The 23,820-nt window shown below is 45.2% G+C and overlaps 1 protein-coding gene across 9 annotated transcripts; it reads left to right on the plus strand.

The window, feature by feature from the left end:
- The first annotated feature begins 12,455 nt into the window (after positions 1-12,455).
- Positions 12,456-23,292, plus strand: NRN1 (neuritin 1). Of its 9 annotated transcripts, XM_074038904.1 has the most exons (4): positions 17,235-18,132; positions 18,219-18,389; positions 18,805-18,949; positions 22,079-23,292. In XM_074038904.1, the coding sequence occupies exons 3-4, from the start codon at positions 18,894-18,896 to the stop codon at positions 22,305-22,307; spliced, it is 285 nt and encodes a 94-aa protein (XP_073895005.1). In that variant the 5' UTR covers positions 17,235-18,132; positions 18,219-18,389; positions 18,805-18,893; the 3' UTR covers positions 22,308-23,292. The 9 variants fall into 9 exon arrangements, with proteins under 9 accessions (XP_073895004.1, XP_045246405.1, XP_073895002.1 ...); XM_074038903.1 differs by lacking the exons at positions 17,235-18,132; positions 18,219-18,389 and adding an exon at positions 12,456-12,651; XM_045390470.3 differs by lacking the exons at positions 17,235-18,132; positions 18,219-18,389 and adding an exon at positions 14,361-14,582.
- The last annotated feature ends 528 nt before the right edge of the window (positions 23,293-23,820 follow it).

Below are 23,820 nucleotides of genomic sequence, written 5' to 3' on the forward strand. Positions count from 1 at the left end.
ATTGGCATGCCATAACCACCTGTCTCTAGTGTAAGACAGAGAGAGATGCCTAAGGATACAGACAAGGTTTACTGTCTTCTCAGTTCCACGTACAATACATGCCATCTACCATGGGCTCTTTCAATACAACATCACACTTTCTCGACAACCCCCATTCGGTAATATCTTTATGCCCTCTTTAGAGGTAAGGAACCTAATGCCTAGAGATGGTATATAATTGGCCCATGTTTCAGAGCCAATACATTTAGGGAGGAAGCCAAAACTCAATCCCACACTGGGCTGTCTGACTCCAAGCTGTGACCCACAGTGTGACCATTTCCATTTTGTGTTAATGAATGATTCATAATGATCAGGAATTCATTGATTGTGATCAGTGTGGTTGAATTTCCTGTTATTTTAAGGGCTAGACAGAGTAACTTCCAAAAGTTTATTACCAGGAGCCTCTGGAAAGAAAGGAAATTTATCCATAAAGTTTGTGTAAAGATTGTACTCAAGCCCAGCCTCACACCAGGGACAGGGCTGGAGCCAGAATGCCCTTGTGGTGGCTGCCTCAATGCAAGCCAAGCTTTCTTTCCAGCTTCACAAAATAATTGTTGGCGTTTGTAGCCAGGCTAACCTCAGAATAAGGGTTATCTCAGTGTCTTGGCAACATAGGGTCTAAAAGATATAATGACATTTTTCAGAATTATAGTTGGGAAATAAATAAATAAATATATACACACACACACACACACACACACACACACATATATATATACACGCACACATATAAAAGGATATAATTCAAAAGGATGGATCAGTTGAACCTATTTTTTAAAACTTCACAGAAAACCTTAAGAGCAGGAAAGATGACATCAAACATGCTCTGTCAGGAGAAGTGGTTGCTCTTTCCTTTTTGTAGCCACAGGGTCTTGATGGGCAGGTGAAGCTTTCAGTCCCTAATGACAAATAGCCACTTTGTAAATGCCACTTTTAAATCTTCTAGGTGTAAAATAAAATGATAAAATCAAACCATCTTCCATTGAAGCAAAGAAAGAAGACTTTCCAAATTTAATAAATTTCCTGAAAACTGATAATTAGGTCATTCAGCAGGTGAAATAACTAGGAAAGGCTCTCATCTCCACAAATGAGAGGGCTGCCTGCAAGGTAGGGGCTCAGCGACCTGCAGTGAGATGATGGGAATTGCTGAGCTGAGGGAGCCACAATCATCTAAAGATTGAGAATAAGCATCATCGTGTAGTACTCTTGCATTGGGTGAGAGTTTTGCAGGGTTTCAGGGTTTCTTAAGGAACACAGTTTTCATTTGGCATGGGCATCCTTCTGCTGGCCTGGGGAGTTGAGGGTAATCTCATGGTAAATATTATTGGGTTTATCCACCCAGATGTCTTTATCTCAGATGTTAGGGTACTACTCTTTCCCTAACAAAGTCTTAACTTGGACATAAGAGATTGATCAAGTCTATACATTCATTCTGCTAGCTGTGGTTCCTTAAAATTAAATCCTGGGCCTCATTTTTAGCACAATCTGAAAGAAAACTGCTGAATATAAGGGTCTCTTTAATTCTTAAACTATCCAGTATGGTAGCCACTAGCCACCATGTGTCTAATGAAGTCTTGAAATGTGGCTCTTCCAGACTGCCATATGCCAGAATTGTAAAATACATACTGGTCTTGAAAACTTGTACCAAAAATATAATAGCACTTACTAATAAGTCTTTATATGTGTTACATATTGAAATAATAGTTTTGATATATTGGGTTAAATCAAACACATTATTGGAATTAATCTCACCTGTATCTTTTTTACTTTTCACTTTATGCCTACTAGAAAATGTAAAATTACATATGTGGTTCTCATTCTATTTCCATGGGGGCAGAACTGCTTTAAATGCTTCATGGGGGCTTCCAGGCTTTCCAAGTGTGCCTAGAGAGCAGAGTCGGCTAGGCTGAGGTTGTTTTCCTTTCTCAAGGATTCTGAAGCTGTGCAAAGTGAGTCAATTCCAATTTGCATCTGTCAAAACACATAGAACTTTATAGCACCAAGAATGAACCTTAATGTATGCAAATTTTTAAAAATCATTTAGGAGGTCAAAGAATCCCAAGACAGAATGCAGAATATGACAAAAGAGTCTAATTACCTTACAAGTGTATGAAACAACCTCACTGAAGGGGGTGAGGGGAAAAGGTGCTGACCAAAGTGACTTTGAACTGAGTAGAGTCTGTAAGACTAAAGGTAAGAGGAACTGCACGGAAGCACTTTACTCAGCCAAAAAGTTGTTTCCAATAGTGGAACAGGTTAATGATTCTGAAATCACTATACATGTGCACTGGAACTGAACAATTAAGTAAATGGCTGGCAGATAGAGGAAGCCAGGTTTCCCACTATTGGAGTGGGAGGTTACATAGCAATGAGGCAAAGGGAGGGGACTAGAATGATCCGTGTGTGATGGGTTAGAGTTGGAGACATCAATATGAACTCTTGTTTAATCTAATACAGATGTAGATGGTTATATAACAAGATACTGATGGAAATGTGCATATACCCATATATATTTAACATATTTCCTTGTTTAGTCAGCTGAGAGTGCCTAGAAGCAACAATACCTCAGCAGCAACAAGCACATTTACTGCCCAGATTCTGGTTTCTAATACCATTTTCCAATAAAATGAAAGAGAGCTCCTTAGAGAAATAGCCTATTTTAGGCCAGGGTAGAAAATATATATGATGAATATAGAGAATTATGTCATGCCAGAAGGCAAAGAAGTGCTACAATAAAAGAAAAAGGTTCATAATTATGGGGTATGTCAAAGGGATATGAGAGTCAACTGAAAGAGCTCCCAATGGTCAAAGCTGGAACAATTTGAGCAATAAAATGAATAAAGTAGTATTGGATTATAACTCAAATCATAAAGTAAATATCAGTGAGTCCATACTGATATAAATAAATGATTGAATGCATAAATAAATGAAGGATAAGAGACAAATATCCTATGCAGAAGAATTTCCCAAAAAAATTACGTAGTTATTCTCAAGAATATGGAGCTTAACTCCCCTACTCCATAAGTGAGGGCTGTGCACAGTGACTTCCTTCCAAAGAATACAAGATGGAAAGGGGCCATAAAGAGTAACTTTACAGTGGAAAAACCTAGCAAACGCTACCTGGGGCAGGTGATCAAGTTTAACATGAACAGTGATAAGCCATTTCTTAGTCAACTCAGGCTGCAATAACAAAATACCAAAGAATGGGTAGCTTAAAAAACAGAAATTTATTTCTCACAATCCTCCAGATGCAAAGTCCAATGTTAAGGTAGCAGCAAGATAGGTTTGGTTTTGAGGTGCAGCTGCTGTCTTGTAGTAGGCCCACATGACCTCTTCTTTCTGTGTGCACAGGGAGAGACAGCAAGCTGTCTGGTGTCTCTTATCTGGGACCTTATAAGGGTACTAATACAATCACAAAGGCTTCACCTTCTAGTTATCTTCCAAAGGAATTATCTCCAAATACCATCACAGTAGGGGTTGGGCTTCAATACATGAATTTTGGAAGGGATATAAACATTCAGTTCATAACAGTCATAATGATAGCATTCCCTTGATATGTGATGAGAATGGCACTTAACCTCCATAATCTTCTTTCCAAAAATGCATAATCACCATCTAGTTATGATAAAAATGTAAGACAAATGTCCATTGAAGGACTTAGTATAAAATACCTGACTAGTACTCCTCAAAACTCCAAGGTCATCAAACACAAAGTCTGAGAAACAGCCATGGCCAAAAGGATCCTCAAGAAACAAGTAAATATAATGTGGTATTTTGGATAGGATTCTGGAACAGGAAAATAACACAAGGGATTTACTAATGGTAAGAATATACCATATTAATACAATATGTTAACAATAGGGGAAACTAAGTGTGGGATGCATGGGAATTCTGTATCTTACTTTCATGATTTTTCTGTAAATCTAAAAATAAAACTGTTCAAAAATAAACAGTTTATTTTTTTAAAAAAATACACAGAGACAGTTAGAAATTCTTCTACAATTGTCTTCCAGAACATAAATGAAATGGTTTCACAATAGTATAGACATAAATAAAGACAGAATTTATGAAAGTTAGAAAAATGACAAAAGAAGATATCCAGAAGGAGACATGGTAAAACAAAAGGATGGGAAATATGAAACAGAGAGTAAGACATATAGAAGACACAAGACACATTGAAAAGGAACCACAAAAGACCCAGAATAGACAAAGCAATCTTGGGCAAGAAAAACAAAGCTGGAGGCACCACACTACCTGATTTCAAAATATACTACAAAACCATAGTAATCAAAACAGTATTGAACAGGCATAAAAATATAAATATAAATCAGTGGAACAGAGTAGACAGTCCAGAAACAAATCCACTCATTTACTGTCAGTTGATCTTCAACAAAGGTGCCAAGAACTCACAATGGGATAAGGATAATCACTTAAATAAATCGTAGTAAGGAAATTGTATATCCACATTCAGAAGAATGAAACTGGACCCCTATCTCACACTATCTACAAGAATCAACTCAAAATGGATTAAAGACTTAAACATAAGACCTGAAACAGTAAATCTACTAGAAGAAAACATAAGAAAAATTCTCCTTGACAGTGTTCTGGGCAATGATATATTTTTTTGATATGACTCCAAAAGCCCAGGCAACAAAAGCAGAAATAGACAAGTAGGATTGCATCAAACTAAAAAGCTTCTGCACAGCAATGGAAACATGAAGTGTATGAACAACCTACAGAATGGGAGACAATATTTGCAAACCATACATCTGATAAGGGGTTAATATCCAAAATACGTAACAAACTCAAACAACTCAAGATCAAGAAAACAAACAACTCAATTTAAACAGAGACAAAGGACCTGAATAGACATTTCTCAAAAGATGACATACAAAATGGCCAACAGGTATATGAAAAAATGCTTAACATCACTAATCATTAGAGAAATGCAAATCGAAACCACAATGAGATATTGCCTTACACCTTATCTGTTAGAATGGCTACTATCGAAAAGACAAAATGTAACAAGTGTTGGCAAATATGTGAAGAAAAGGGAACCCTTGTACACTGCTAGTGGACACGTAAATTTGTACAGTCATTATGGAAAGCAGTATGGAGGTTGCTCAAAAAATAAAAATAGAAGTATCATATGATCCAACAATTTCACTTCTGGGTATATATTCCAAGGAAATAAAATAAGCCTCTCAAAATACTCCCAAGTTCATTGCAGCATCAATCATAAGAGCCAAGATATGGAACCTATCTAAGTGTCTACCAAGAGATGAATTGATAAAGAAACTGTGGTGTGCCTGTATGTGTTTGTGTGTGTATGTGTATATATAACGGAATATTATACCGCACTAAAAAGGAAGAAAATCCTGCCACCTGTGACAACATGGTTGAACTTGCAGGACATTGCACTAAGTGAAATGAGTCAAATACTTCATGTTCTCCTTTACATGTGACCTCTATGAGGTCAAACTCATAGAAGCAGACAGGAGAATGGTGTTTGGCAGGGGCTTCTGTGGAAGGGAATGGGGTGACCATGTTGGTCAAAATGTACAAAATTTCAGTTATGCAAGATGAATAAGTTCTGGAGGCCTATTGTGACAGCATGGTGACTATAGTTAATAATATTATACTGTCTTCTTGACATTTGCTAAGACAGTAGATCTTAAATGTTCTCACCACAAAAAAGGTAACCCTGTGAAGTGATGAATATGTTAATTAGCTTGATTGGGATAAATAATTTTATAATGTGTACCTATATCAAAACACTGCATCATACACAATAAAGATATACAGTTTTCATCAATCATTCCTCAATAAAGCTGGGGAAAATAAAATAAAATTAGAACTGAAAAAATACAATGAGAATGTCTAGTAGCGTGTAATTGGAAAAGAAGAAATAATTGAAGAGATAATGGTATTAAACCAGTGATTCAAAATGTCTTAAGACCCGAAACAGACAAATTATTTTTAAAAATTCACTCCAGCCAGATGCAACGGCTCCACCCGTAATCCCAGCTACTTGGTAAACTGAGGTAGGAGGATTGCTTGAGCTGAAGAGTTCAAGGATGCAGTGAGCTATGATCCACTGTGCTACAGCCTGGGTGACAGAGTAAGACCTCATTTCTAAAAAAAAGAAAAGAAAAGAAAAAAACTTATTAAAAAATGTTCCACATCAAGTACATAATGATAAAATAGCTGAAAACCAAAAATGAAAAAATGTAACTGTAGCAAAAGAATGAAGATTAATTGTCTTCAAAAGAATAACAATTAGAAATGATAACTGACTTCTCGACAGAAAAAAAAAAAAAAAAAAAAACAGAAACCAACAGATAATGAGATATTTTTTAAGTGCTGAAAGAAACTGACAACCTAGAATCAAGTACCATGAAGGATATTTGAGGAAAATATAATTCAAGGATAATAGTAAAAGCCACGTTTATACAAACAACTGTTACTTGAAAGCCTTCACCAGATAAAAAGGGACCCACATGGAAGCTGTGAGATGCAAGAAGGAATGAACAAAAAAATAATGGTAAATATGTCAATAAATATGTAGATAAATATGAATAAATACTAAATGTATAAAACAATAATAACAATGCCCCATTAGGTCTTAAATGTACAAAGAAGTAAAACGCACAAAAATGATAGTATATAAACCTGAATAGACAGCAAATGAAGTTATAGTTTAAAAAATTATTGCATTTTCCAACAACAGGATAATACATACTAGACTCTGATAAATTTAAAACATATGCTGTAATTTATAGGGTTCCTCAAACCTAGTAAAAGGGTACGTGACTGCCAGGATTATAGAGGGAGGAGATGGAGTTATAAAAGATAATCAGTCCAAAAACAAGCAATGGAAAAGATAAAAAGAAACATAGAACAGATGAGACAAACAGAAAGTACATGACGAGGTGGTAGATTTAAACCCAAATATATTGGTAGTTAGATATAAACGCACTAAGTGCTACAATTCAAAGGCAAAGATTGTCTGACTGTTTTGGTTTGTTTGTTTGTTTTTAAGACAGAGTCTCACTTTGTCACCTAGGCTGGAGTGCAGTAGTGTAATCTTGGCTCACTGTAACCTCCACCTCCCAGCTTCAAGAGATTCTCATGTCTCAGCCTCTTGAGTAGCCGAGATTACAGGCATGTGCCACCACATCCAGTTAATTTTTGTATTTTTAATAGAGATGGGGTTTTGCTATGTTGACCAGGCTGGTCTCGAACTCTTGATCTCAAGTGATCCACCTGCCCGACCTCCTAAAATACTGGGATTACAGGCATGGGCCACTGCGTCTGACCCTGATTGAGTTTTTTTGAAGGATGTGCTGTTTGCAAGAATTATCTAAAATAAAAGAATACAGATGGTTTGTAAGTAAAACGATGGAGAAAGATATATCACACAAACACTCTGCCCGCCAAAAACTTGGATAGTTATATTGATATTAGAAACAAAAGTAGACTTTAGGGTAAAAAGTATTCATAAAGATAGAAACTTAATGATAATAGAAGGTTAGATTCAAAAGGAAGTTATAAAATTCTAAATTTGTAGGCATCTAATATAAAACAAAAGTTAACCAAACTGAAAGAAAAAATAGACAAATCCAAAATCATTATATTTTCAACAAAGCTCTCAGTAACTGAAAAAGTGAATACATAGAAAGTCAGTACAGATATGGAATATTTGAAAACATAATCAGTAAACTTGACCTAACAATATTCAAAAAATGCTAAAACCAAAAATTATAGAAAACATATTCTTTTAAAATACACCAAAAATTGTTCCCAAAAAATAGTTGAAATCATGCAACATATAGTTTCTAACTACACTTCAATTTAGCTGTAAATTAATATCAAAATGATAACCAGAATATTACAGTCCTGGACAGGTGAGCTGCTGGTCCCAACCCCAAGGTCAACCCTGAAGAAACTGATAAGAAAACTTTGAGAATCCTTGAGGTGACAGGGGGTGTTATAACGTGTGGTCATTGGGTAGTGGCTTTGATCAATAGACAAAGTACCCACATAAACTCAGTTTTATAATATCTTTTCCAGGTATTGAAATAAAGAAGTGTGTGGAGTGGGTTGGAACATGTGCATCTCTATCTTCTGAGAGGGGGTGAGGGGGTAGGAACATATACATGTTTGTATTCCTACTTCTATCTTCTGAGAGGGCCCAGAACCATGACACACTGGTAGCGATGAGCACTACCAGGGTCTAAACTTTGTTTTTGAAACTTTTGGAGAAATGACCCAGGGCTAGGTCAGGATAAAATGAACCTAGAATATTTTTTTGCATCAAAAAGTAAGAATTCTCAATGAACAATCAAGATACACCAAAAGAACACAGAAATCAGCTGGCAGGGCTCCTACTGGCTAAATAGGGAAAAATATAAGCATCAAAATAATAAGAATGGACCACAGCACATTAAATAAAACAGAAATCTATGAGTTTCTACTGATACAAACAAAGAAATAAATAAATGAACAAAGAAAGCTCGTCCTTACAGTCAAATGCCAAATAATACATTTAAAAGCAGTGAGGAACCACCATTTGGAAACCACTATAGATGTGGTTGATTCACACTGGAGTGATGACTAGATGCCAAGGCTGTAGGGTGGGGGAGTTGATGAGGGCTAGGATATCTGCATAATCCCAGAACACTTCCAAATACAAATTATTTCCACATACGGTTACAAAAGGGGGAGACTGTGAATTTAAGGAAGAGAAACCTGGCAGACGCCAAACCAAGTTAACATCACCTGTGGCGAAACGGGTCAATGTGACATAATTCATCCCAATGAGATGTGTTGAAAAGAACACAGCTTTGTCTCTGAGGTAATCCCATCCTGATTTTCAGGGTCTGAGGATGGTCATGAGGAAAAATCAGATGAACCACAGTAAGGTTATCATAGAATGTAAGCCCTGCAATCCCTGAAAGCATCCAGGACATGAAAGACTGGGACACACTGTAATTTTGGAATATTAAACCAGTTTGGACCATATTTCTGGAATAAATCATATATGATTTTTCTTCTGTGAAACTTATTCTGTGTGTGTGTGCATGTGTGTGTGTGTTCTTTAAAACAAAATAGGTTTGGTAAGTTCTTCAGCTCTTGAGACCAATTTTTATGAGTTTGTCATTTGCTCTTTCATTTACTTTAACATATTACTTTACAGACAAAAGTTTTTCAATAATTCTGATCAAATTTATCAATCTTTTTCAATTCATGCTTTTTAAAAGATTTAAAACTATTCACCTGAGTGCTTCACTTTGTATTTCAAAGCTTTTGACTATTTAGGTCCTTAACCCACCTGGAGTTGATGTTTTTTTCAAATGATTTATTTTGAAATGACTTTCAACCTAAAGAAAAAATGCTGGAACAATGCAAAGAACTTGCATACCCTTTTACCTAGATAGTCACCAGTTAGTAGCATTTTACTACGTGTATTCCATTGCTTTGTATTTATCCCCATTAGCAGTATTCCTTTTTCTGAACCTTTTAAGAGCAAGCTACAGGTATGATGTCTTGTCACTCTAAAAACTTTAGTATACGTTGCCCCAAACAAGGACACTTTCTTCTATAATCAGCATACAATTCTCTAATCAGGAAATCGACACTGGTGCAAAACTAATGCCTACTTCACAGACTTCATTTAAATTTTGCTGGCTGTTCCAACAATATCTCTATCTTTTGTTGTCTAGAATCATATCCAGGAATATAGGTTGCATGTAGTTGTCATGCCTCTTCCAGTTGTTTCAGTGTGAGTGGGGACCACATAGGCATTCCCTTTGTCATAAATCAATGAATTGTGCATGCTTGTTTTGTGCATTGTTCTGTGTGTATATTTCATAATAAAAACGTCGATTTGTTTTAAATAAAGTGTTTATTTTTAAGATGAAAGTTAATCACACTTGTACATTTCAAATATAGCATTTGCTTCTGGAATTCAAATTTCTGCATTAAAATCAAGTTCCATTTTTTAATTTTTTTTTTTTTTTTTTTTTTTTTTGAGACGAATTCTTGCTTTGTTACTTAGGCTGGAGTGCAATGGCGTGACCTCAGCTCACTGCAACCTCTGCCTCCAGTGTTCAAGTGATTCTCCTCTGTCAGCCTCCTAAGTAGCTGGGATTATAGGCGCCCACAACCACGCCTAGCTAATTTTTGTATTTTTTGTAGAAATGGGTTTTCGCCATGTTGGCCAGGCTGCTCTTGAACTCCTGACCTCAGGTCATCCACCTGCCTCGGCCTCCCAAAGTGCTGGGATTATAGGCATGAGCCACCGTGCCCGGCCCGCAAAGCCTTCAAGTTTCAACTAACTGAACCCAGGAGGCAGAGGTTGCAGTGAGCTGAGGTCACGCCATTGCACTCCAGCCTGAGTGACAGAGCAAGACTTTGTTTCAAAAAAAAAAAAAAAATTAAAAAATGGAACTTGATTTTAATGCAGAAATTTGAATTCCAGGAGCAAATGCTATATTTGAAATGTACAAGTGTGATTAACTTTCATCTTAATTTTGTAAAGAGTCTCAAGACCAGAGAGTGAAAAAAAACCCCTTACCAAGTCACAGATGCAAGGGTAGACCCAGGCCTCCCGAAGTAGATTTTATTGGGACCTCTACCAATGTACATACCTCCACAAAAATCTCCTTCCTCTCGTAATCTATATGATTGTTTAAATATGGTATAGTTTTTATCATTTTAATGAAAAGAGTTATGTACATATAAATTCACATTTTGATTAAAGTTTTAGCTGAAGATATTTAAATGGCTGACTAAATTTATGAGAGAGATGTATTGCTAGACCAATCTGTTCTAATAGAGCAGCAGATTTTTTTCTGACCTAGAATACAAAGATGGAATTTCCCAGTGGCCTCGACAACTGCTTTTGCAAATAATTTCAAAGGGCTGTTTGTCGAGATGGCAGTTTCTGGAAAGCCGACCTATGATGGATTCATAGCAGGAGTTGGGGAATCAACTGGCATACTGCTCATCCAGACTGGGGCTGTAGTGGCATGAACTGAGAAAGGAAGTTGGTCCCCACCAGGCTTAAAATTAGACAGAGTCTCTTTCTGGCTGTTCTAGGGATAAGGAGTTTTGCAGATTTATTGCCTTAATTATGCAGACTTACTTTTGGGGGTTACTTTGGCTCAATTCAACATGCAGACCCAAACAGCACCTATGACTTTTTCCCTCTCCTGAACTGTATTTGTTTCTTTAAACAAAATTGCTTATCAAAAGGAAATACGTTCTTTGCAAGAAGGTGGCTTATAACAAGCACTCTAGCACGGATTTTATTCTTTGGATTGTGAATTTCCACTCCTAATCCCATTCACAGAATTCTAGAAAATCCTTAGTTCACAAAATTTCAAAGGTGAAAACAGCCTTGGAAAATACTTCATAGTCCACTCTTCTTCATTTTCCAAAGTGTGGGGGGTCAGCCTGTGAGCTGGGTTTCCCTGCCCCCGTTCACTGCTCTTTCCACTGCACCTTCAACCTCAAATATGATGTGAGATGAGCTTTTCACATTGATAAAGGAGGGAACGTTCTCCAAAGCCACCTCCAACCATGGATGCTACCGTTCCCAGACAGCATGCGTTGACAACCATGAACTGCAATATCCTTTAATTAAAGAACTACGAAGAATCAACCCTGCATGGAACCTTAACTGCAGAACGACCTGTAATTTAAAAGATAAGAAATTTTTTAAAAAGAAAATATCATGTGCATCTATCTACCCGGAAAATCATTTGTGTAGAGTACTAACTCTGTTCGCGTCTCTCTTCTTCACTTTAAAAAAGACTCACGCCCATGAGGGGAGGTTGGGACGCCTGGGGAAGAAAGCGAAGAGAGGAAAAAGTCAGCGGGGGTTCCCTCCCGGGGTAGGGCGGTGCGGCGCAGCCACGTCCCAAGGGCAAGACCTGGACCGGCCCGGGGCGCGGCGCCGGCGGCAGTGCGCACGCGCGAGGGTTGACCCGCTTCTTTGAGGCCCTCAGTCCTGCCTACTCCACATCCCCAGCGCCCCACACTCAGAGTTATAGGGGAGGGTTTGGAGAGGATCCCAGAAAATGATGTTGAAAAGATCCCAGGTGGATAAGCAGGAGGAAGGCAAGGACATTGAGGGCAAAAAACCTTAAGCCACCCCCAAGCCTGGGCTCTGCACGAGTCTGAGCAAGGTGGAGGACCCTCAGCTGGTGCCCAGGTCCCCGAAAGCTGGGCCGGCCCCACGCGGAACCCCGAGGGGGCGGGGCGGAGCCGTGGGCAGGGCCGCGTGGCAACCCCCCTGAGGCTCCGCCCCTCGGAAAGCCTCCTGCCCTGCCATTGGAAGACGTCGGGGGCGGGTCCGAGAAACGCCCCCCTCTCGCCACCAGCCCCCGCCCCGCCCCCTGTCCGCCCACGTTTTCGGTTCTTCCCGGAGCCTCCGAGCTCGGGGAAAGGAAACACCCGGGGCCACCACTGTGCCCCTGAACGCCGGAAGGCGAGCCCCCAACCGCCCCGCCCGCAGGCGGGTGACATAACCAGGGCGGGGCGACGTGGCTCCGCCTCCAGGGCCAGGGCGGCTGCCTGGGAGTCTGCGGCTCCCGCGGGACGTGGGTAAGAAGCCGCACATTGCAGACACCTCACGTAGCCAAGTGCTGCAATAGGACCCCCGCGGCTCCCCCTCAGCTCCTTACCCTCCATAGCCTGTCCTACCCCCGTTATTTTGCACCTTTCTCCCCCTTTCTCTGTCTATGCATCTCCAAATGTCTGAGTATGGGGACGAAAAATTTGGCCCTGGAGGGCACGCTGCCTGGAGAAGCAAATTCAATGCTTCTCCTTAATCCGTTTGCATTTCTACAGTTTGACAGCTTGACGTCCTCTAGTGTAGTTTGGCAAAATTTTGGGGGTCGTTTTCATTTTTCTCTCTCCACAGGCTTAAGGATTAAAGTTGGCCAATGCCTTCTTTAGCATTTTATTAAAGACGCTACAATTTAGACTTCTGTTTTTCTGTTTGGTGCAGAAGAAGGGAAGAAAACCAGAGCTTAAAGTCGTTTAGAAAGGAAAGAGCCCTGTTAATTTTTCGATTTTGACTCAAGCTGTGGTCGATAGCACCTTGCACCGAGCGCAAACCCAGCTGCAGAAGTATTCTGTTGCAGGGTAGGCAACACCCACGCAGGGTCTGTGCCGAGCATCAAAAGACAGTGCAGGTGTGTGTGGGTCCGGGTGTGCGTGTGCGTACGTGATATACGTGTGTGCGTGTGGGTACGTGTGTGTGTAGCCCAACAAATAACCCCAAGAGGCGCATCAAGATTAGAAAGAAGTCCGCACACTAGTGCTTGCCTTGGAAATTTCCTAAAGCGCTGAGAGTCGATTGGTAAATCACTAGTATCCGAAAATTGTCGTATCAGAGACTCCTTCCCCGGTGCCCTACTCGCCCTCTAAAACAGGTGTCGCTGTGTCCCTTGAAAAGGCCTGTGGCCCGCTGGGGCGTCAGAGGTGGTAAAATTCACAGAGGACATTCGGTGTATATTTCTGGGGTCCCACGTGTGCAAACCAAACCCCCGGGGCCTGGGCGTGTGCGCGCGCTCGCATGCCTTGTGTGCAGGCGGGCATGGGGGCGCTCGGCGCGGCTGGCGGGTGTGCGCGCGCGCGTGTGTGAGTGTGTGTGTGTGTGCTCGTGCGGGGGGCCGGGCTGCGTGCTCACGCGCTGCAGGCTGCGCCCAGAGCTCAGCTGCTGGGTTGGAGAAAAAGAGGGTAGGCAAGCGCAGGGGGCGGGCGGCCGAGGAGGGCTTTCGAATTAATCGAGCCAGCTTAGCTGTTTTTCCCTCTCCCGCTCCTTTAAACCCCCCTGCTTCGTAGAGAGAGGGCTGAATTCTCTGTGGTGCTGATGGAGGAGGGGGAGCAGGTTGAAACAATCGAGTGGGCGCGCCAGGACTCCCCAGCTCCTGGCGGGGAAGGGAGGGGGAGCCCCTGTTCTGCGCAGGGAGGGGGCGGGGTTGGGGGGGCCCCCGGAACGAGGAAGAGGCAGGGGTGACCGCTAAAACAGGGAAGTGGTCACCCCCGGGAGGCAAAATTTCATTCAGATCGCACATTAATTGGAGATATCTGATTAATTCCAGTTTCTGATGACTATAAATGGCGATTCTCTACCAAGGTGTCTATATTAAAAAAAAAAAAAAATCATTCCGTGTCATCCCCCACGTCAGGCCTGCTCGTGGGCGTGAGGCTGTACTTCCTCCGCCCCCTCCTAATGGAGTGAACCATTCCCAGCTCTCCCCCCCCCCAGCCTCTCTCTCTCTCTCTCTCTCTCTCTCTCTCTTTCTGTCTCTTCCTCGCTCCCTCTCTTTCTCTCCTCCCTCTGCCTTCCCCGTGCATAAAGTCTCTGTCGCTCCGGAACTTGTTGGCAATGCCTATTTTTCGGCTTTCCCCCGCGTTCTCTAAACTAACTATTTAAAGGTCTGCGGTCGCAAATGGTTTGACTAAACGTAGGATGGGACTTAAGTTGAACGGCAGATATATTTCACTGATCCTCGCGGTGCAAATAGGTAAGTGGCCGCTCAGCCCGGCTGGAGGTTGGAGGCGGGAGGCAGCCTGCCCCGGCCCGAAGCGCGGAAGGGGACTGGCGGGCCCGCGGCTGCCCCAGGGTGCGGAGAAGCCGGCAAACCCCCGAGGGTGGGGGCATCAGTTCCTGGGGACTAGCGCGTCCCAGATCGGTTTTTCCTAAAGCTATAGATTCCAAATGTTCGCCAGGAAATGTGTACGACCGGACGTTTTCTGGACAGGGTCTTTTTCCACCTTTTCCCAAAGCACACATCCATTTTTGTTTCCCTTTCTGGGTTTAGACCAGGTTTGGTGCTCTCTGGGGCAATGTACTGGCTCCTGCGATACTGCAAGATATTATTTTGAAGAGTCTAAAGGTGAATGCAGGAACAAAATGGCTAGGCAGCCAGGACTGGAAAGTTTATGTGCAGAAAGCAAAGATATTCCAGGGCTCAGACTGCTGCATTTAGAACTTTGTCATTCTCCCGCCCCTCCTCCCCCCTATATCCTAGCTGCAGCGTTTGCACCGCTACCGCAGACCCTGCTGGTGGGCAAACCGAGAGTGATAGGGAACTCCAGACCAAATATTTTAATATGCTTACCATTGAAGAGGATGAATTCAGCCAAAATTACGTAGATGTACTTTTCTAGGCGCATTTGTCTGCTACTTTACACATTGGTGTCTGTATTATATATATAGGAAAGGGTTAAGAAGTATTTGGAATATGTCATGTCGGGTGTTTGTTATTTTTGTTTGTTTGAGGTTGGTTGTGGAAGGATTTATTTACTCCCCATTTTATGTTAAGGAATGTTGAGTCGTAGTTACGCTGTCAAGGGTCTCTTAAAGTTCACATTTTTACCATCCAGAATGAAGAAAAGATATACAAGAGGGCACTAGAAAACCCTCTTCTCTGACGCGGGGTCAGAACATTAATTAACGTGGCCTAAAAGTGAAAGTGAAGCAGGTTATTAATAGAATGGACAACAGGGGGGAAAAAAAGAAACTCCTGAAACGGAATTGTTGCCTCCTATCAGTTCAGGCTGTGGCATTCTTTGCAGACAAATCCTTGCAGTATTGGGGGGAGGGGTGCTTTAGGTAATTGGTTTGGGACAAGAAAGGAGAATGCATAACATGTTTTTTCCATAAGAAATGTGAAGGAAAACAAGGTTTGGAGTTCTCTAGACATTAAAATGGATTCTTTACAGTGGGGTTTTATGCAACTGACATGATTTTGAGTATCTGATCTTCTTTTGCAGAAACATTATAAGGATTTTAGAGTGTGTGAATGCAGGATATTGGTGTTTTCCTTTAGTTCTAAAAAACGACAATGCTTTAAATCTGGTTGTTTTGAATCTTTGACATTAGTGAAAAGTGCTGCTGTAAATAATATTTCTAATGGCAGCAAATGTCTTAAATGTTGGAAATAAGTGAATGTGGCATTTTGCAACAAACCTTTGAATCTTTAGAGAGCAGGAGACAGGGTTGTTTTTGAGATAGAAATTTTAATCGGACAAGATTTGGGACTCTGTTTTCCCGGTAGGAAATAACCTTACTTTGAGAGGTTTGGAGGGGAAAAAAAAAAAAAAAAAAAAAAAAAAGACGGTGGTCGTGCCTGAGGGACGCGTTTTGGACACATTAACCTCGGTCCAAAAATGACTATTTGTTGGCTGTGGAATTGAAATTGAGCGTATTTGTTCCCGAATGTCTGCCCTTTCCTGCACCAGAACCTCGGTCTTTATTAATTCATGGCTGAGAGCTGTCCCAAATCATTGACATTTGGCAAGAAAAGTGGGGGTTGGGGGGGCGGGGAGGTAGAAGAGTGTGGTGGACACGAAAGAAGACTCGGCAGGAGGAAACTCGGAATGAATGAGATGTCGAACGAATGAATGAACGGACGAAAACAGCACAAGAAAGGGACGGCAGAGAGGACAGCGAAGGAGCCCGGGTCACCCGCCAGAGCCTCGCCTAAGCGGAGTTCAGGAAGGACAGCGAGGGACACACGGGCTGCGACCTGCTGGGACGCGTGCGCCTGCAAAACCCGTCCCGCGCGCAGCCTCCCGGCCTCCCAGAGAAGGCTAGAGTCTAAGGAGTCACAGTTTTAAAAGACAGAAATGTTCACGACTTCTTATTTTACACACGCACACACTCACACATGCGCGGTGTGCAGGGTCTTCTCCAGCAGCTCCTGGGAAGATAACGTGACAAGACAGCTCCCGCCCCCGGCGAGCCCCAATTCCCCTTAAAAAATGTCAGTGCATTTTAGGGGTTTCTTTCGCCGCCGAGTTTTGGGGGTGTAGGCAAGGGGTGAGGAGAGACGTGGACGGGGAGATTGGACTTTATTTTATTTCGTTTCTTCGCTTCAAAGCTGTATTTCTGACATGCGTTATAGAGGAAGACGTGTGGAGTGTATTCCCACTTTGAACGAGTTCTATCAGAACAAAGATTCGCTTATTCTTAAGATTTTACGTGAGTGTTCGATTTGTTAGTATTATAGTCGCCAGGGTACTTAATTTTCGCTGTAAGGTGAACCCGGAGGTTTAAGAAGGTTTACGTATCTGCCCCAGGGGAGGTCGAAGTTAACCTTGGTCCCTTCCCCGGCGCTTCCCGTTCCGGATTAAAAAGCGCAAGGCCCGCCTCGCTCTTCCTGCAGCTCTTTGCAAATGGTACGTTCTCGGAAGCTGCTGCGGGTTCGGTCACCTTCCTTTTCGGCGTTTGGCCCGGCGCTCGGGGACAGGGACCCGCGTGGGGGAACGGGGGAGTGAGGTATCTGGTCCTCCCGGGACACATTCACACACAAACGCAGCCAGCCGCCAGAACGCGGCTGAGGACCAGGCCGGAGCCCAGGGTCGTGGGTGCCAGTGCGAATTTCGATTCTGAGATTCACCCTTTCTTCCCCGCCCTAAAGCTGTGTTTCCCTGGCGCCCTCCCCGCGCCCGGGCTGCTTTGGGCCGCTGGGCACTCAGCTTCCAGCCGGGTTCGTCGGCCTCAGGGTGGAAAGAGATGGCCACAGCCGCGCGACCGCAGCCTGGTGCCTGTCTCTCCGTCCCGCGCCTCGGGGCTTGGCCGCCCAGAGGTCAGGGGCTTGGGGCTTGGACCTTCGTGCGGCCTGTGTTTCCTCCTCCTCCTCCTCCTCCTCCCGCCGCTCAGCTTTTATCCCTGCCCGCTCTCTGCAGGGAGTCCTGAGCTGGGGCCAGGAGCCCCGGGCCGCGGCGAGCTCACTTTCAGCAGCCAGGCTGGGACCAGGAGAAGAACAGCCTCTCCCCGCTGCTGTCCGGAGTGGAGGCTGGCTTTTTGGCGGGCGGGTGGGTTGTTAAGGGTGTCTGGGGAGCCGAGTGACTGACAGAGGAGGAGGAGAGAAGGAGGCCCGAGGTTCGTGGATCTGGCCTTTGCGGAGACGACCAGGGCAGACTCATCCGTGACCCCGCCCGGCCTCTGGCCTTCTCCGCTCCAGACCACTCATCACCCGCGCCAGGTCTCAGGACGCCTAGGTTGCCCTCTTTCCAGTGGGGCGGGAAAGGGTGCATCCGAGGGTCTTACTCGGAATAGAGTCCACGGTAGGCAATCGGTTTTTTAATGAAACAATCCATTTCGGTGACTGCTGGTGGCTTCCGGGGACTATATTCGTTCATTCATTCAGCAGCGTTTGCTGAGCGCCCACCAAGGACAGAGCGCCAAGCCTGAGGCTTATTCGCGTGATGTGGCGTTGGGTTCAGTTGCGTGACCCCACGCCCTGCCGTCTCCCCACCCCGTTCTCGCCCCCGCACGCTGCAGCCGAGACCCCTTCTGTCACCTCAAAATGGAAGATCGCATTGTGAGAGCTGTGACAGGGCTTGCTGGGGAAGTGTTGGGAGACGAAGGAGGCAGTGAGGAGAAAGAGAAATAAAAGAGATGAGGGAGGTGAGAAGAGGGGGCGATGGAAACAGAAAAAGATATGGAGCGAGATGCGGGAGGGAGCTGGAGGAAAGGAATCGACTCACCTACCTCCCACCCACCCACACCTGCTCACGCACCGACAATCTGCACTAGTCGCAGCGTTAGCCGCAGGTCGGGCATTCCTGGGTCAAGTATTTCATTCACCTTTAACACTGGCGCGCCCCAAGGCTGGGTACTGAGAGAGGCCGCCCGATGCAACGAGGCCGCGCGGAGCCTGGGTCGCACAGGGAAGGGCAGTGGGGCGGCAGGGCGGGGTCGTGGCGCTGCTGACCGGTGTTCCCTCCTCCCCGCAGCGTATCTGGTGCAGGCCGTGAGAGCAGCGGGCAAGTGCGATGCGGTCTTCAAGGGCTTTTCGGACTGTTTGCTCAAGCTGGGCGACAGCATGGCCAACTACCCGCAGGGCCTGGACGACAAGACGAACATCAAGACCGTGTGCACGTAAGTGTCCTTTCTGGCCGGTTGGACTTCGGTTTTGAGGGAGCTACTGAGGTCGGAGAGTGCCGAGCCTCCCCGCCTGCGCTCAGCGTTCAGCGCCAGCGCGAATCCGAATCTGCTCACTCTTGCCTTCTGGCTCCAAACCCCAGGCCTAGGACCAGGCCCCCGGGTTAGAACCTGCACTTCCCAAGGGGATCCCACAGCCCGGGGTGGGATATAGGGGAGGATCCTTCAACATAGACCCAGTCCCAGCTCTACGCGGCCTCACAGGCTTGCACAGAGGTGCGCATGCTCAGCGTGCTGGGACCCAGGGCAAGGGCCCTGAAGAGTTGCTACAGGTTCTTGATGCTGCAAAATCTCTCTGCCTCGTAGCAATCTTTATCATTCTTTTCTCTTGCGTGAACGAGCGAGCCAGGTATTCTCTGAAGAACAGTTAGTTTGGATTTGAGGATTGTTTGGGGGTAATACTACATTTGCCTGAAGGGAAAGTCACTCGTCTCATCTGTCCATTTCTCCCGACATAACGCCCCTGTAACACACATCAAGGAAATGCCGGCACAGGCAAGGAGACACGGGTCCCCCTTCCTGTTTCTAGCAGACAGGCTGAAACACTGTCTTATTGTGTGCCAGTGACTTTACCCAAAAAGAGTAAGTCCAGGTGGTAGTCCAGTGATAGTCGCTGTTGAGTTTACAGCAGATTCCGAGGTTTGGAATAGCCACTCTCCTTGTTTCCCTCGCCCCCTTGCACATTGGCACAGTGTCCCCAGACCTGGACAGCTTCAAAGGTAAAGAGAGATGGGTAGGAGTTCATAGCCAGGCCCAGTGGTGTTTTCTCAGAGCTTGGCTGGAAAGCACTGCTCCCACTAGCAATAAGGGAACCAGCAGAGCACTACTGCAGTGGACCTGCAGCAATTTAGCTGCTGCAGACCTTAGAAATCACCCCCATCCTCTGCAACACACACTGTTTTATTTTACAAAAAACAGCTGTGTTCCCCCAGCCCCACAATAACGCTTCCAGTAAAGCCAAGGCAGGTTATGCCCCTTATTCCCTGAGGTTAGAGTGACCATTTTCTATGGCATCATTTGTAATACTGTGAAGGCTCTCCTGTCTCCCCACCTGGGGCAAAAGGGAATGGTGGAAGGAGGGATGTTTGTTTAGGTTTTGATAACTTAAATGGGTGTCAATTTTGCTACTCTGTTTCCTAAATGCCCCAGTGCCTACTAGGAGCCACAGCGGCTAAGTGGCTAGTGCTTTCCTATCATGAAAGGAACAAAGGCATTTAATTCTAAAAGCCTCGTGATGGATAAGAATGTATCTATAAGGATAAGAAAAGGTTGCATATAGAACAGCTCCCGAATCCTCTGTCATTTGTTGGAACTTATTTATTCCAAGCTATTTTAATTTTAAGCAGAACTTTTGTCTTGGAAAACAGGAAAGTAAGAACTCCTCCCTGAGGTCACAAGCCATGGCTAGGTCCCGGCCCTACTCAGTTGGGGGAGCTGGTTGCTCAACACGGAGCTGAAGCCCACCTCTGCCCAGCCCCGGGTAGAGTCTATCCTTCTCTACCAGGTCCCTCAGGACTCTGCCCCCATCTGGGCATGCATAAAGAAAAGAGCAATTTAGGCATCCTTTAGCAGGGGTGATTCCACAGGCTCTCTGCAGGAAAGCTGTCCTCCCTGGGCCTCCTAATGTCCAAATATTGCTGTTTATTACAAGTTGAGGAATCTGGAAGCCCCGTGTCCCTCCAGTACTCATAAATTAACACAGTGCCTGCCTTCAATGTGCTTACAGTCCAGGCCAGCGAGCAGAAGGGAAAGAGAGGAGAAAATACAACCAAACTGTGTGGAGGGCAGGCACCGGTAACCTGGTGCTCAAGGCTCAGGGGAGGTGGGGACCAGCCCGGAGTTACAGAGAGGCACAGATCGACCCAGCTCTGAAAGGAGACAGCGCCCCAGGAATCGATCACGGGTTGGGATTATATTTAGTCTCAGGATCTATTTTGGGTTTTCAGAAGAAAGGGGGACAATCAAAAGGGACAGGTTGGATGAAGGTTGTGGGGGCGGGTCTAGGAGCTGAGCCTGGGAGGAGGAAGTGGTTGAGTTAGGCGCCGGTCTCCGGGAACTGACCGCCAGAGGAGGACAGAATGTGGGGGGGTCCTCGAGGGTTGGCAGCGGTGGGCACCACGCCCTCACCGCAGTTCCGGCCTTGGGGGCTGGCGCTACACCCTGAAAACTGTGGTGAGGAAGCCCCATGAGGCCCAAGCCCACGGAAAAGACTGGGGAGGGAGAAAGAGGAGGGACCCAACGCGCAGGCCTGTGGCACTGGGATTTGCAAGAGCAGATGAAGGCTACGAAGCCGGCCCCAGGTGCTTGGCCACTAACACTCACCGAGCCTGGGGAGAAGAGAGGCAGGCAGGAGTCTCCAGGCCGAATCTGAGCCGGGGACTGTGGAGAGCAAGGAGGATCGAGGCAGGCCGGGGGGAGGAGGAAGAGGAAGTGGGGAACAGAAGAGAGGAAAGCAGACGGAATGGAAAAAGAAAGAAACGGAAAATAAGGAGAATGGAAAACAAAAGGAAGAGGTAGTGGGTGGAGGGAAAGAATGAGGGCGAAGGCGAGAGTACCGCGGCGTGGAGAAGGAGGGAGACAGAAGGGGCTTGGGGGAGGAGAATGTAAGAAGCCCCGAGGGGAGGGCAGTGCTCAGAGCTAGTAACCCGTCTTGCAAGCTAAGAGGCATTAATGGGCGGCAGCTTGCGAGGCTTAGCACTGTTTTCCTAGCTTTCCCCGAGGAGGGCGAGCAATCTGTTTGCGGAGGCCGAGGTGCCAGCGCGCCGCAGCGGGTGCACGACCCGGCTCCCGGCTGCCGAGTCCTCTCCCCGCATCTGGAAGGGAAAACCAGGCAGGAGGGGGCGTCCCCCCACCCCCGCTTTAGACAGCCGCTTCTGGCGTAGGCGGAGGTCCCACGAGTCCAGACCTTGCGCAGCCCAGACGCCAGGGCGATGAAGAGAAGGTAGGGAGGGGACACCCTGGGAAGTTTGCGGGGCCGCGAGCGGGGAGGCGCAGGGGTGCAGGCCCGGGGTCCTCCCGGCGCCCCAAGTGAACCTGCTTCTTCTGTTTTGTTCTGTTCCTCACCAGATACTGGGAGGATTTCCACAGCTGCACGGTCACAGCCCTTACGGATTGCCAGGAAGGGGCGAAAGATATGTGGGATAAACTGAGAAAAGAATCCAAAAACCTCAACATCCAAGGCAGCTTATTCGAACTCTGCGGCAGCGGCAACGGGGCGGCGGGGTCTCTGCTCCCGGCGCTCCCCGTGCTCCTGGTCTCTCTCTCGGCAGCTTTAGCGACCTGGCTTTCCTTCTGAGCGTGGGGCCAGCTCCCCCCACGCGCCCACTCACACTCACTCCATGCTCCCGGAAATCGAGAGGAAGATCCATTCGTTCTTTGGGGACGTTGTGATTCTCTGTGATGCTGAAAACACTCATATAGGATTGTGGGAAATCCTGGTTCTCCTTTTTATTTCGTTTGATTTCTTGTGTTTTATTTGCCAAATGTTACCAATCAGTGAGCAAGCAAGCACAGCCAAAATCGGACCTCAGCTTTAGTCCGTCTTCACACACAAATAAGAAAACGGCAAACCCACCCCATTTTTAAATTTTATTATTATTAAATATTTTTTTTGTTTGTTTGGCAAAAGAATCTCAGGAACGGCCCTGGGCCACCTACTATATTAATCATGCTAGTAACATGAAAAATGATGGGCTCCTCCTAATAGGAAGGCGAGGAGAGGAGAAGGCCAGGGGAATGAATTCAAGAGAGATGTCCACGGACGAAACATACGGTGAATAATTCACGCTCACGTCGTTCTTCCACAGTATCTTGTTTTGATCATTTCCACTGCACATTTCTCCTCAAGAAAAGCGAAAGGACGGACTGTTGGCTTTGTGTTTGGAGGACAGGAGGGAGAGAGGGAAGGGGCTGAGGAAATCTCTGGGGTAAGAGTCAAGGCTTCCAGAAGACAGGCTGCTATGGTCACTGAGGGGTTAGCTTTATCTGCTGTTGTTGATGCATCCGTCCAAGTTCACTGCCTTTAATTTTCCCTCCTCCCTCTTGTTTTAGCTGTTACACACACAGTAATACCTGAATATCCAACGGTATAGATCACAAGGGGGGGACGTTAAATGTTAATCTAAAATATAGCTAAAAAAAGATTTTGACATAAAAGAGCCTTGATTTTAAAAAAAAAAAGAGAGAGATGTAATTTAAAAAGTTTATTATAAATTAAATTCAGCAAAAAAAGATTTGCTACAAAGTATAGAGAAGTATAAAATAAAAGTTATTGTTTGAAATGGGGGTGTCGTTTGTTTCCTACCCCAACCTGCTTCCTTGGCCCAGTTCTCAGGGTACCTGGAGGGACACAGGATGCCAGTGACAAGCTCACCTCTTCAGGAAGCCGCTGGAAACCTGCCACCTTCAAGCAGACCCTCCTCACTTAAGCCACTTGGCCACTTCCCCAAAACCCTGCTCCCTTAAAAAAGAGAAAATGAAAGTTGTTTTTAAATTAATTAATTACAAAGCAGAGATTCGTTGTATTTGAGGTTTACAGAAACTGAGCTTGCTCGCACAGGCAGACAATGCCAGTGGCCGGCCGGCTGCCCCCGCCTCAGGCGGGTCGGAGCCCTAACCACCATCCTTGCAGGCCTGGCCCTAACCACGATTCGCCTCTTCCTCTGCGGTGGCCAGAGGCAGCTTGCGAAGGAACCGCCATTAAGGGCTCCAGCAGAGGGGCCGAGAGGCTGTGTTCCCCGGCAGGGATCAGGTGAATCCTTTCATAATTAATAAGATAGCTCAGCTGAAATGGCGAGGAGACGGGCCCT

This window comes from Macaca fascicularis, chromosome 4 (genome assembly GCF_037993035.2).
Source record: "Macaca fascicularis isolate 582-1 chromosome 4, T2T-MFA8v1.1".
Taxonomy (NCBI): Eukaryota; Metazoa; Chordata; class Mammalia; order Primates; family Cercopithecidae; genus Macaca; species Macaca fascicularis.

Bases quoted from the DNA above. Each gene is read 5' to 3' on its own strand.
- NRN1 (XM_065544476.2), top strand. From the start codon at position 18,520: ATGCGGGAGGGAGCTGGAGGAAAGGAATCGACTCACCTACCTCCCACC. The intron at 18,623-18,804 runs GTCGGGCATTCC...TCCTCCCCGCAG, and splicing joins AGTCGCAGCGTTAGCCGCAG to CGTATCTGGTGCAGGCCGTG. The intron at 18,950-22,078 runs GTAAGTGTCCTT...GTTCCTCACCAG, and splicing joins AACATCAAGACCGTGTGCAC to ATACTGGGAGGATTTCCACA.